Source organism: Mugil cephalus, chromosome 22 (assembly GCF_022458985.1).
Source record: "Mugil cephalus isolate CIBA_MC_2020 chromosome 22, CIBA_Mcephalus_1.1, whole genome shotgun sequence".
Taxonomy (NCBI): domain Eukaryota; kingdom Metazoa; phylum Chordata; class Actinopteri; order Mugiliformes; family Mugilidae; genus Mugil; species Mugil cephalus.
Genome location: NC_061791.1, coordinates 8,625,694 through 8,638,354, shown reverse-complemented (window position 1 = coordinate 8,638,354; position 12,661 = coordinate 8,625,694). Strand labels below are relative to the sequence as shown.

General features: G+C 42.4%; 2 protein-coding genes across 2 annotated transcripts; one reads left to right on the top strand and one right to left on the bottom strand.

Annotated features, from left to right (window-relative positions):
• The first annotated feature begins 299 nt into the window (after nucleotides 1-299).
• cax1 (cation/H+ exchanger protein 1) lies at nucleotides 300-5,920 on the top strand. Its single transcript, XM_047575074.1, has 20 exons — nucleotides 300-556; nucleotides 1,131-1,307; nucleotides 1,437-1,561; nucleotides 1,814-1,922; nucleotides 2,028-2,144; nucleotides 2,250-2,311; nucleotides 2,404-2,583; nucleotides 2,654-2,839; nucleotides 2,949-3,042; nucleotides 3,144-3,285; nucleotides 3,368-3,551; nucleotides 3,663-3,762; nucleotides 3,838-3,956; nucleotides 4,042-4,079; nucleotides 4,160-4,287; nucleotides 4,366-4,499; nucleotides 4,677-4,771; nucleotides 4,942-5,020; nucleotides 5,115-5,223; nucleotides 5,643-5,920. Exons 1-20 carry the CDS (start codon nucleotides 445-447, stop codon nucleotides 5,714-5,716), a joined length of 2,364 nt encoding a protein of 787 aa, XP_047431030.1. The 5' UTR covers nucleotides 300-444; the 3' UTR covers nucleotides 5,717-5,920.
• A 240-nt stretch (nucleotides 5,921-6,160) lies between these two features.
• Nucleotides 6,161-12,142, bottom strand: klhdc10 (kelch domain containing 10). Its single transcript, XM_047575075.1, has 9 exons — nucleotides 11,905-12,142; nucleotides 10,222-10,443; nucleotides 9,968-10,122; nucleotides 9,701-9,849; nucleotides 9,517-9,601; nucleotides 9,192-9,258; nucleotides 9,062-9,109; nucleotides 8,827-8,966; nucleotides 6,161-8,147 (listed from the first exon to the last, which is right to left on the bottom strand). Exons 1-9 carry the CDS (start codon nucleotides 11,993-11,995, stop codon nucleotides 7,938-7,940), a joined length of 1,167 nt encoding a protein of 388 aa, XP_047431031.1. The 5' UTR covers nucleotides 11,996-12,142; the 3' UTR covers nucleotides 6,161-7,937.
• Nucleotides 12,143-12,661: the final 519 nt, after the last annotated feature.

Below are 12,661 nucleotides of genomic sequence, written 5' to 3'. Positions count from 1 at the left end.
AGGATACTCATTTATTTATTCATGGCATATATCTGTAGGTATTTATTTATTTATTCATTTATTTATTCATGGCATATATCTGTAGGTATTTGTTTATTTATTCATTTATTTTTAATTGTGGCAGAGTTGGTCCTCCATACCTCTACAGGTGATGGCCTATGCTAGGCTTCTGTTTCAGTGTCTGAATTCCTCCACTAGGGGCGCTAAACCTTCCCACATGCCCACAAATAAACAAATCCTACGTAAAATTGATTAAAGGTTTAAAAAGTACACACACGAAAAAAAAGAAAGAAAGAAGGAAGGCCCACCCAAAATTAAATAAGAGTTAAGGAGGCTTGGCAAATTTAACCTCATGCCCCTCCTACTCCAGCCCCCCAACTCCTCCCTGCTCTCCTGAACGAAGCCAGACATTATAAGGAGGGGAGGGGAAACCTCGATTAACAGATGACAGAAGCGACACTCGGGCCGCAAACAGACGAAATGTCCTTCAAAAAGTCTTCACTGGTGACGGCTGATGTGGAGAAACTGCGTAAGAGGTCCACGGCCGATTCTTCAGGTGAGACCAAAGCTCTCCGCTCTTTTCATTGAACCCGGTCATTTTGCGCGTTTGACTCCAGCTCATTAAAGTCACCTGTGCCGCTCTCCAATCTTCAGGTCCCTCCAGTCTCAGCTAAAATGTTTTTTTTTTTTTTTTTTTTTTTTTACTTTTTGAGAGTTTTGATCCATTCATATATCTATCTATATTATTTAGGTTAAGCTTCCATTCTCCATGACAGGTGGTGATGAGATGATCGCAACCTTTTATCCACTTAAATACTACTTACTTTGTTTTGTGAAGAAAGTTTTCAGATAACGGGCTTCTTAATCTACAGTCCACTTCCTAGAACTTCTCAGATCTATCTATTGCACCATAAACATGCTTCTGTTTTTTTATTTTTATTTTCTTAGCCTAGCAGAGTGAACTAAGGTTTGATTGTAGTTGGACAGCATGAAGAAGAGAAGGGGCACTGCATGACTCTCAGGAGGTTTTTGTTAGTCACACGCATTTCCATGGGTAGCCTTAAATCTTGATGTTCACACATCAAATGCCCCCTAATTTTTAATCTCTCATTGATTATTTCCGTACTCAGAAAACTATGTGGATCCTGAACAGCATCATCGATTTCCACAGCAGCAGTCCAACACTGAAAGGCTCTGTGTTGGACCCCGGCATCCAGAGCTAGGTGCAGTCGAAACTCCTTCCCCGGACGTCTCTCAGCACCACTTCTGCCACTACACGCCAAAATGCTACCACGCTGTTCACAAAGGTAAACTTGATTTTAAAACTGAAATGTCTATTTTGACGTGAGAAGTGTTTAAATGTAGACGGGATTGAACGGATAGTGGCGAGAAAAATCTTTCCTGGAAGGATTTTCTCACAGTGTTGATCTGCACAGGAGGACATGGCACCTCAGCCCGGTCCACGATGTCACCGCATGAAGAATGGCATGAAGGCACCACGAAGACCACGATCAGAGTTGATAATGAGGTGGAGGCACACAGGGAGGCCAACAACTACAGGGTGAGTCTTTTATTGGGTCGTTCCAGGAAGGGACACCTGTGTAGCCAGAAATGCAAACACGCAAGGATGTCTTTCTGCTTTTCCTAATGCTACATTCTTTTTTTTTTTTTTTTTTTTTTTTTTTTCTCTAATGCTACATTCTTTAAATTCATGCCCAGATATTGGCCACATTTACCCATTATTGTCCTGATTTAAAAATATGCTTAGTCTTTAGATGTCACTTTTAACCCGAACCTACGGTTTCCTTTCCAGTTTGGCTTCAGAAAATGGAAGGGAAACGTAACCGAGAGGCCCATTGAAGACAGGTCGGAGATCGTCAGAGAACTCTACTCGGATCTCAGTGTTGTTAAGCCAAAAGAAGGTCTTAATTTCCCTTTTCCACTCCTGTTTATCACCCACATATCCGTACAGACAAATACGACACAGATTCACAAAATAAGCCCATCTATGATTCCTCTCTTTTCAGGCTCAGTGGTCACCTTTGGAAACATAATTTATGTATTTTTATTTGGATGGTGGACATCATTATTCTACGTCCTCCTTTGCCCTGTAATGTTTCTTACAGTTTTGGGTGCACCTTATGGTAGGTATTCAAAAAAATAAAAAAATAAATAAATTCTGCATCACTCAGAAAACAGCAGTTGTCCCTGAATGTGGACCATCATGCCAGTTTTCTTTTTTCTTTCAGGAAAACTTTGTCTGAAGATGGCATGGTACGTTATTTGGCCATTTGGGAGGTCAATAGTGAAGGTAACTTACTATTGCTGAAGCTTCCATCTTATATAGTTCAGTATTTTTTATTGACTTGTCATCCACTGCCGTGCTATCATTTACTTTTTCAGGCTGATGATATGTTTAATAGGTCCAACCCGAAGCCTCCAAAGATTGAGATCACCGGTCCTGAGCGGGACAGTGAGGACCAAATCAGGGACAAGGAGTCCGCCCCTCTTCTGATGTCTTCCCCAATTCTCGTTGATGTCGCCGTCCCAGCACCAGCGGCTAGAAAAACCTCAAAGCTCTGGGTATGAAAGTCGGAACGACCTTAACTGCGTGTTGTATGCGTCATCCATAATTCCTGCTCCCTCTCCACAGTGCCGTTTCAGCACTTATATTTGGTTGTTGCTGGGTTACCCCGTCCTGGTGGTCGTCCACTCCCTTGCCTGTGTGATCTCTTGGCTGCTGGTCTTCACCATCCCAGTGGCAAAAATGAACGCCCGCATACTGACCACCGTCCTCCTCATGGCGCCAGAGGACGTTCACATCCGGAAACTGGAAAAGGTATGGACATGGGTGTGATTGGTAGATTTGTGTTTTCTCACTTTTTAATCCATTACTTAGGTCTTTGCATTGAACACATACAATTTTTAACTTCCTTCTTCTTTTGCAGAAACATGAAATCAGAGTCATCTTATGCTGTTACCAAGCTTTGAATGTCTTTTACTACAAGTACACTGTGCAAGGAATCAACATTTTTGCTCTCAGTATCCTTTACTTTTATTATAAGTTCGAGATGTCATACATTGTATTTACATCTTGCACTCCTCAACAATAATCGGTAACCTTAACTCAGAGTTTCTTGCAGACCTGCTTCCCCTCGTATTAATCACTCTGATCTTTGGCTACACTGATCGCGAGCACAAGTACTTCAGTCCAGAGACCAAGTTTGCAACAGCTATCACTTCCATCATCCCCCTGTCCTACTACATCGGCATGGGAATAGCCAGGTAAAGCTTTAGAAACTAAATATTAGAGTAATATTTCATATCTTCGGGTGGTTTTACCTGTATCTGTGCATGCTCCCCGCAGCATTTCTGCACAGAGTAATTTCGCGGTGGGAGCCGTGGTGAACGCGACGTTCGGCTCCATCACCGAGATGACATTCTACATCACGGCGCTGCTGCAGGGTTACCGCGCAGGCACCAAGTGTTACGAAGAGATCGTCAAAGCGGCGCTCACCGGGACCTTGCTTGGATGCATCTTATTCATACCTGTGAGTGTCCGACAAGGACAAGTGAAGCTTTTCGTGGGGCGACCCTAATCCGATGGGTGCCTGTGCTCGTCTTCTGACCTCTTTTGTTTTCCGTGTGTGCCAACTGCGCAGGGTATCTGCATGGTCATCGGCGGCATCAAACACAGCGAGCAGCGATTTAACAGTCGTTCAGCTGGTGTGAGCTCCGCTTTGCTCTTCATATCCATTGGCGGTAAGGAGTGATCCCTGCACTGGCTGATTCATTAGCCTCTGAACGGGGATCCTCATGCTGCGCTGTTGTCTCCAGGCGTGTTTGCTCCTACGCTCTTCTCGAAGATCTTTGGTAGCCTGGTGTGTGAGAACTGCAGCATTGTTCCAGGCAATACCAGCCTGCCGTTCATCTGCCAGGACTGTCACCACGACACGGTGGGCAGCGTTTTCTAACCTCCCCGTGATTCTTCACTTGCCTTAGTTGATGTTTAAAACTTTCACCGTTCTTTGCTCTCAACAGAGTAAAATGGACCCACGTATGATTCTCTCTCATACTGAGTAAGTCCAGATTCTACACACAGACTTTAATTCTCCAACTCTCTTCCAGTGTAATCAACTCGATGTGAAATGTCTTCCAGGCCTCTAGTGTACACCATTTCCGTCCTGCTGCCTGCTGCGTACCTGATCGGCCTCATCTTCACGCTAAAGACCCACTCCCACATCTACGACATCCACATCAGCGATGGCCACGGGGGCCACGCACACGGTCGGTACCTACCCAGGCACTGAATATTAAACTGAAACGTCTCCATGAGCTAATAGAAGGCGTGTTTGTTTCTAACAGGGCACCACGTTGTCCACTGGTCCCGGAAGAGGGCTCTTGCAGTGTTGATTGTCGCTACGGTGCTGATGGCTTGCTGCGCTGACCTCAGCACAGAGAACATTGCACCCATGCTGACCAACACCTCGGTCTCCCAGGTATCCAAAATGCCTTTTATTAGGTGGACCGTGGGTCACGGATTCTTGGTTCACATTTTTTTTTCTTTTGGTATGTTGGTAGAAACCTTGAAATAGAAAGTGCAACAAATTAAAAGAAAAGTTAGATATAATAGAAGATATAGTAACTGAGCTGTACTCTGTCCTCTCGCCCTGCAGTACTTCATTGGCGTCACATTGTTGGCTATGGTGCCAGAGCTTCCTGAACTCGTCAATGGGATCCAGTTCGCACTGCAAAACAATATCAGCCTAAGGTTCGACTATTATCGCACCACCTAAACTTTTAAATGAAGAAGAATGCGACAAAGAACATTTGCATATAGTATTTGAACAAAATAAAAATCCCTGACGAGTTTTTGTTTCCTTAAGTTTATACTCAACTCTTATACAAAAATGTCGGCATTGTAATTTTTCCTGATTGCAGCCTGGAGGTGGGCAGCTGCATTGCCGTGCAGGTCTGCATGATTCAGATTCCGCTGCTCATCCTCTTCAATGCATTCTACGTAAGATCAATTGTTTTCTTTGGATATTTAGTTTGACACAATTTAACAGTTTTAATTCTTTTCATAGTAGCTGTTCATCCCTCACCCTCTCTAGGATGTTGGATTTGTGCTCGTGTTCAGTGATATTCACCTTTGGTCGAGCATCTTCGCGGTCATCCTGGTCAACTACATCTTCATGGATGGAAAGTGTGACTACTTCCAGGGTAAATTGTGTTAAAGAGATAATTGATGATAATTAATGAACTCTTCTGGATAGCAAAGTGTAGTTTACTCACCTAAACCAATACCCACCCCTATAAAGTATACATTATAGTATAATATAATCAGTTTGAAATGAAGAAAAGAATATTTGAACCTGCGTATTATTTGAATAGCCTAATATTGAATAATGTATATGTATAAACAGCGCTAGAGTGTAATATCAAACACGTATAGTAGTTGGGGGTCCCCACTTAGTCTCTCCCCTGCATTAAACTATATCTGACTATGGACAAGTATTGCATGCAGTCCAACCTGCAAGCGGAATCTGGTTTCTTTGTAGAAGTTTAATCAAAGTCATACTTGTATGTTTTATTGTTGGTTACATTCTCTGTAGATTATGACCCTCTTGCCGTCTCTGCAGGTACAGCTCTAGTGGTGGTCTACCTCATCCTTTTGGCCCTGTACTACTTCGCTCCGTCTCCACGCTCCTGTTAATCTGTGATGATGATTCTCCAAGATCTCATGCCCCTCAAGATAAAATAATCCTTCGTCATCTGGTGGTCCAGGTTGAGAAGCAGAAAACCAGAAGGAAAGTTTTGAATCCCGATGTTTTTTGCATACAAAATGTAAATTTGTAATATTTATTTTTGTGAATCATTGTAATATTGGATGTAATAAATAAATGTGTAAAGACCCCCATTTGTGAAGCAGAGCTGCTCTACTTTTTTTTTTTTTTGTTCGGTGTCATTAGCATTTTGGCACATTTAGGTTCGACAAACAGAACAAAAGCATGCGTGTTACCACCTCGATCTCGTGTGCATTCTCAAAATGGAAGCGGCAACGACGATTCATGCAAAAAGAGTCTTAAAAAAAATACAACGCATCCCGTTAATGCAACATGCCGGCCATTAGTCAAGCAAAGGAACTTCGGAAGATTAAGCTATTTACAGAATTTTTATTGACAGATCTCCAACACGACACTCGTACAACATTTCAGAGGTCACCTGTGAAACTGAAAGTAAAGGCTGGATAATATAAAAAGCAGGTCGTGACATCATGCACCACTTAGTATTGGGATGCAGAGCAGAAATTAAAGGACAGGGTAAAGAAGTGCAGGCAGATTCATGCATTTGTGAAATCAATTTCTTCATATTTGAAAGAGCAACGTTATTCAGCATCCGTTAAATTAAGCATCAACTCTTAAAGCCGACTAAGCGCCTCCAGAGCTGTTAACCCGTATGCTCAAAACGCTGCATCCTGTTCTCAAAGTCTACATTAAGCCAAGATAAAAGAAAAGCAACACCTACTAATTAATTGCAACGATCGGTTGAAATTGATAATGTTCACTTTGTCTATGCAAAGATCTTATACTGCCTAAATTTGTGAAATTTGAACCTCATTACAAGTTTTAAAAAGGCACTGCAGTATAAACGAATGCCTGCGAAAGACTGCTACTAAAGCAACTCCTTGTGCAAAATCACTGTCACATTGTCCAAGTCTAAACAGAATCGAGTCTTTATTCAAATAAAAGCATTTAAATTAAAAGGTTTTAAAGAGCACCAAATTCACAGTGATGTGTAGCACGGTTTGGAACAAATGAAAGCTGCAAGCGAACACAAATTACCTCGAAGCTACCCACCTTCCCTCTACCTTTCGCACGGATGACTTTTTTTTTCCCAGACTAGCCCCGAAACGTAATTTATGATGGAAAATACAGGAAACACAGGGGACAAGCATTTTAACCCTTCTGTACACAGCGTCTCTGCATGTTTTAGGCAATTTACCGCAAATACTGTATCCTTCTTGACTGCTTTTAAAGTGTGCAATAATTTAGCTTTTAATGTTTTTTTTTTCCTTCCAGGGAGACAGCATGCGTGTTCAAATCTAAAAATTATTTTAAGAGATTAATTAATTAATTTCCCCCTTTCATGCTCCCGGTGTTGATTTCCATACCCTAGGGAAGAGATAAAACAGCTGTCTAGAAAGTCACAAAAACATTTAAAAGGCCTAAAAACATCACAACCTGTCAGAAATGAAAAACAATACGGGATAACTGCATTAAATTGGCTAAAATGTGCAAAAGAACCCTGCTGTGGTTCTTCGGCAAAACCACCATCTTCCACAACTTTTGCTTGTAGAATCTGTTAAAAGGGTACATGGCTACAAGTATGCAAGACCAAATGTGCAAACAGCAATGTCAGTTCGTGAGAACTTCTCCAGAAGCAAAAGTGATTTAGTCCTTCCAATAAATATACATGCACTCTTCCTTCACACAGAATCCTTACAATTACCAGAGAACGCAGACTTTCGAAAGAAACGAGTGTAGACAGTGTTTGACTTCGTGACATGGCAAGATGAACTGTTTCAGTTTGGAGGATGAAAGCCAAGCATCCACACCTGGCTTGACACAAAGGCATCATGTAAGGAACGATGGTGGCACGGGGGGGGGGGGTTGGGGTTGAGTAAAATCCATAAAACATTCCACATATAATTTCTTCATCATCACTGTTAACTAACTACAAAAAAAGAACAAAACCAAAAAAAAAAAAAGAAAAAGAAAAGAAAAAAAGGCATCCCATAGTTTTTGGTTTTAAGGCGGGGCTACGTTAGGCAGGGGGAGGGAGAGTGCATTTAATACTGTGCTCTGTCAGACCTCATCTCCTCGCTGTCCAGCCCAGCCCTTCCATTCCATTCGTCTGTCCAGGCTCCTCTGTGGCTATTTCAAGCGCTCAATGAGTTCCTGCGTGAGGCCCAGGTTGAGAAGCTGCATTGTGGGGAGTGAAGTCAGATGGGGGAAGGCCTTGAGGAGCTTCTCCCAGCATAGCTCCAGCAGGCTGGGCACGGCCAACCAGATCTTGAACAGAGAGCCAGTTCTCTTGTTCTCGTGGATGTTCACCACGCCGCCGTGGATGTACATGCAGCCAGCCTGGCGACGCATTGGATGAAAGAGACGAAAAACATATATATTATATACGGTATTAGAAGAGTTCCCTACAGACATCACCAGAACTTGAGCTTCTATGATCTGCTCCTATAGGCCGAAATGGGTGGCTATGCAGAGGTTGGTGTAGCATATATTTTAAAAATTCCAACCCCAAAAGGAAACATCTGTGTCAATAAAAAGCCAATATGTAAAGGCTGTACACAAAATGGACAAAAAATAAAAAGGAAATACACTTAAAATGTGTTCATCTGGAAGCAATTTCAACATAAAGCTGTATTTCACTGTTCTTCAATAGCAGAGAACCGTAGCCAGGTTTATGACTCGTGTTTCCTCTATAGACCCCTTCACGGTTTGTAAACAATGTGACGTTTTTTTGAGGGGCGGGGCTTAACTGGATGCCAAACATCTCGTGGAGTATAGCTTGTAAACGGCGGTTAGCATATTTCAATGGACTGTTTTGGCAAGAATGGACGAGGAAAACACATATTTTAGAGAATATACTGAGAAATACAATTGCTAGGTGACTAACAACATAACAATTTCACCTGTGATACACTTGCTGTGTGCATATTATATTTTTACTACTAACTTAAAGCAATGTTGCTAATTCAAAGCTACAATTAATCTGTACCAGAGTAGTTAGATGGGGTATTGTACAAACCGGGGTAACAGCAGCACAGTGAAAGTAGGCTGGCTCAGGCATCACTGCTGGTAGTTTACTCCACTGGAAAGTGTGCAGGTTGATCTTCCACAGATCCGCTAATATCAGTTCCCCATTGTAGCCTCCACAGATAAATACATCTGCAACAGCAAAAAAAAAAAAAAAAATGCTTTAGTTGTTGGTGTTAGCTCATAGAACGGGTGGACATGATATCAAACTTTATAACATTGCTCACCATTGCGTATTTGCACACAGCTATGGCACCTCCTGGGAGCAGGATATCCTGTCAAAAGCACCAGATATTTCAGGATAATGAGAGTGAGAACAAAGCAGGATCAGTCATTCGCGTGGCGCAGGATACAGACCTATTTTTTCATGAGGTTTAGTTGTAATCTCCTCCCAGGAATTGGTCTCCAGATTGTAAGCGTGTATCTATTAAAAAACATGATTTACCATGAGTCTTTTTATCAAATTTTAATGGTTACTACGATAGGGTTTAGATTGTGTATGAGAAAAAAAACCTAAAGATTAACCATTGATTTTTTTTTCTGACTGTAACAATTGTTGTTGACAAGCTACATGCTTTTTATTTTTTACCCTTTCACTTTTCTGTGTAATGATACTAATTTCCCATGGGATAAATACAGTGTTTATCTATCTTTGGAGAGGCTACCCTTATTGGTGTAGTACCTTATCCAAAGGATAAGATGTCCAGGAAGTTCCTCCTCCCAGAATATAAATCCTCTGTCCATCATGTGCTATTTCATGTCTGTACCTGTGACACGGATACACACACACACACACAACAGTAAGCTACATAACGGGGTTTAATACATTGAAAATATATCTAGCATGGTTTGCTCAAGCAACACACCGTTCCTCAGGCAGGTCGTTGGGAGGGTTGTTGGGCTTGAGGTGAATCCATTCCCTGGTGGTCAGGTCCAGCCTGTGTAGGTCTGTGCTGTAGATATAACCTGTTGTCCCTCCAAACACGTAAAGGAAGCCATTTATAATGACCATCGCCTGGAGGAGGAAGAAAAATAATAAGCTGCAGTTTGCAAATCCAGGTGCTAGTTTTTGGTCTAAAAAATTTAATACGGATATGTTTCTGAAAAAGCAGGGAGTTGATGCCTGAGGCTACCTGTCCATAGATCCTGTTGGGCTTCTTCCCTCGACAGTTGAGCAGCGACCAACGCTTGTACTTCACGTTACAAACGTGAACATCGTTGCCGTTATTTTCGCCAAACGGGATCCCAGTACCACCGAACACCAGGAGGTTGTTGCCGTGCAAAACGGCTGTATGGGAGCACAGCAATGCAAATAATCTCAATTAAAAACTACAACAGTGAAATTCAAATACCGTTACGCATTAATTTGTTTGAGATGTTTGATCACCTGACATAGATGCCAGTTCCGTGGGCATGTAGCCCTCCGTTCGGATCTGCTGCCAGCAGCCTGTGGCGAAGTGGTACCTCCAAAGCTCCCTGAACAGTGGATAGTCCTCATTATCTGAGCCTCCTGACTCTTCATAATCAGGGTTGTATCCGCCAAACACATACAAGTTAGTATTGTCAGCGACACAGCGATGCCCACTGCGAGCAGGGGGAGTACGTGGACCTGGAAAAGAAGGAACGAAGCTTGAGGATAAGAAGCTAAACAGACGTTAAAAATTGTCCAATTAAGTAAAATCCCCTGGTTTAGCTTAAGATAAACTACCAGCCTCCTTGTTAATCTTTATGTATGAGGGTGTTCATGACCTGCAGCATGATCCGACACTAAACACCGTACGCAGTCATCTGGGTGATAAAGGACCTTGGGTCAACAGTCAAATTTACACAAGAACACATTCACTGTCATAACAGTAAGAATGTGACAGCATGAACGTATCACTTTGAATGCCCTGCGAGAAGAAACGTATAAGGGACAGACCACGAAAACAGCACAACAACATGAGTAACGTCGATTAACCTTGAATAAAAGTTAGCTAACAACATCAATAACTGGTCACACAGGTAGGCGAGACATGTTGTGCAACACCTCCTTGGTGACGGACGCAGTTCTTGTGAAGTTATGCCATTCAGCATTGTGTCCACACCCAGCTGAATGTCAACGTAATGCGACAGCTTGGGACGGCGAGCTAAAATAATACCTGTAGGCGTCCTCAGGCCTAACAGGAATGCAGCTGCGAAAAGGCCCGCAATACAGCGCGATTAAAACCATCTCACAGCCAGACTGTGGCGTTTAATACAAGTCAGAGCAGCTGGGGCAAATTAGAGTCTACGGTCCACTCCTGGTGTGGCAGGAAACCCTTTGCAAGTTGTCTGTGAAAACTGTCAGTCATCTGGGTCATATTCTTTGCTGTATGTCAACATCAGTCAGACTGAACAGAGATGGACCGTGTGCTACAGGTCTCAGGGGATGACTGACCTTGCCCACGACCTAATCTAACAGGAAATACTTTGAAATTAAAGAGGAGTGTCCTTTTAATCCCCCTCCCCACGCACACACACACACACCAGTCCACTGCACAGATGCATTATCCAGCACTGAGGACATACCTGACCGCCTTGAACCATTTATAGGATGTTATCTTGCACCTGCATGCAAATACTGTCTATCAAGTTTTTAGAGGAACAGCTGTCGTGAACCAAGTAGTTCGCCTTTTGACACTTGGGCCAAAGTTGCAAAATCAATGTTAAAAGTGGCAATGCCATGTTTGCAGCTGTAGTAAAAAAAAAATTAAAAAAAAATAGCATTCATGGTTACGTTACGTCAGGTCATGCTCCATCGCCTTGACAAATGACAAGCATTGTTTTTCACCTAATCATATGTTAGCTTGGGTATAATTGGTAACAAGATAGTTAAAAGAGCAGAATTACGAGATGCTGCTATCTTAAATGTAATGTTTAGCACTGCCACCAGTAAGGAAGACAATCGTATTCCTGAAGAGCGACGTTGACATAACGTGTGGAGCATTCACTTTGAGTCACATCGGGGTTATTTAATCCGGATACGTGTGAAAAATGGTGCGTTAAAACGTATCGTTGTTAGCACGTCTTGCTAATGTTGTTAACAGACCTGCTATCGTCACCCCGTGCGGCGGCCTGCCTGTCAGTTTCCTGAATTTATTCAGCTGGTCTGGACCGCGAGCAGCTTCAGCGTCCGCCATCGTTTCGCCTTTACGGTCCGCTCCTGAAAAATGTCACACCGAGTAAAAACATTTGCTAAAGTGCCGAGAAACCATTTCACATTTCAGTCAGTTGTGGAGCCATTCACAGATTTCACCCCCCGGCCTGTGACAGTTGACCAATCCATGGGCTTGTTATTAGGATGTTGGACGCACTGGTTGCGTCATCCGAGGGGGCGGGGCCGGTTCCCTCCCCACAACAAACACCATTTGTTTATCTATTTAAATATAGTGTGAAAGGGGAACTTCTTCGAGGACAGATTGGTGATTCAGGAAAAAATATCCTAAGCATCGGGTTGAGAAAACTACATTAAAATTTTACATCAGCTGAAAAAGGAAATTGGAACAGTGAAAACTGTCTTTTGAGCAGAAGTGTATGGTTCAAATGCCTTGTGGTAATTTGTTTGTGCTAAATGCCATACTATATTTATATGAGCACTGAACCTGCATAGTTGGCCTTAATTGTCCAAACAATGTTCCCACAACAAAGCCGAGTAAATCAGGTCTGTTCGATTTGTTTACGCCCAAAGAAAGTTTATTCTTTTGAGACATGGTCAAGAATTTTAGAGACAAGCCATGACCTGGACCACAAATTATTTTTTATTATTAAATTGTAAATTACCACAAATGGAATAATTACTAACTAGT

Bases quoted from the DNA above. Each gene is read 5' to 3' on its own strand.
- cax1 (XM_047575074.1), top strand. From the start codon at position 445: ATGACAGAAGCGACACTCGGGCCGCAAACAGACGAAATGTCCTTCAAA. The intron at 3,286-3,367 runs GTAAAGCTTTAG...TGCTCCCCGCAG, and splicing joins ATCGGCATGGGAATAGCCAG to CATTTCTGCACAGAGTAATT. The intron at 5,224-5,642 runs GTAAATTGTGTT...CCGTCTCTGCAG, and splicing joins AAAGTGTGACTACTTCCAGG to GTACAGCTCTAGTGGTGGTC.
- klhdc10 (XM_047575075.1), bottom strand. From the start codon at position 11,995: ATGGCGGACGCTGAAGCTGCTCGCGGTCCAGACCAGCTGAATAAATTC. The intron at 9,850-9,967 runs GTAGCCTCAGGC...TTCCTCCTCCAG, and splicing joins CCAACAGGATCTATGGACAG to GCGATGGTCATTATAAATGG. The intron at 9,602-9,700 runs GTGTGTTGCTTG...TCCGTGTCACAG, and splicing joins AACGACCTGCCTGAGGAACG to GTACAGACATGAAATAGCAC.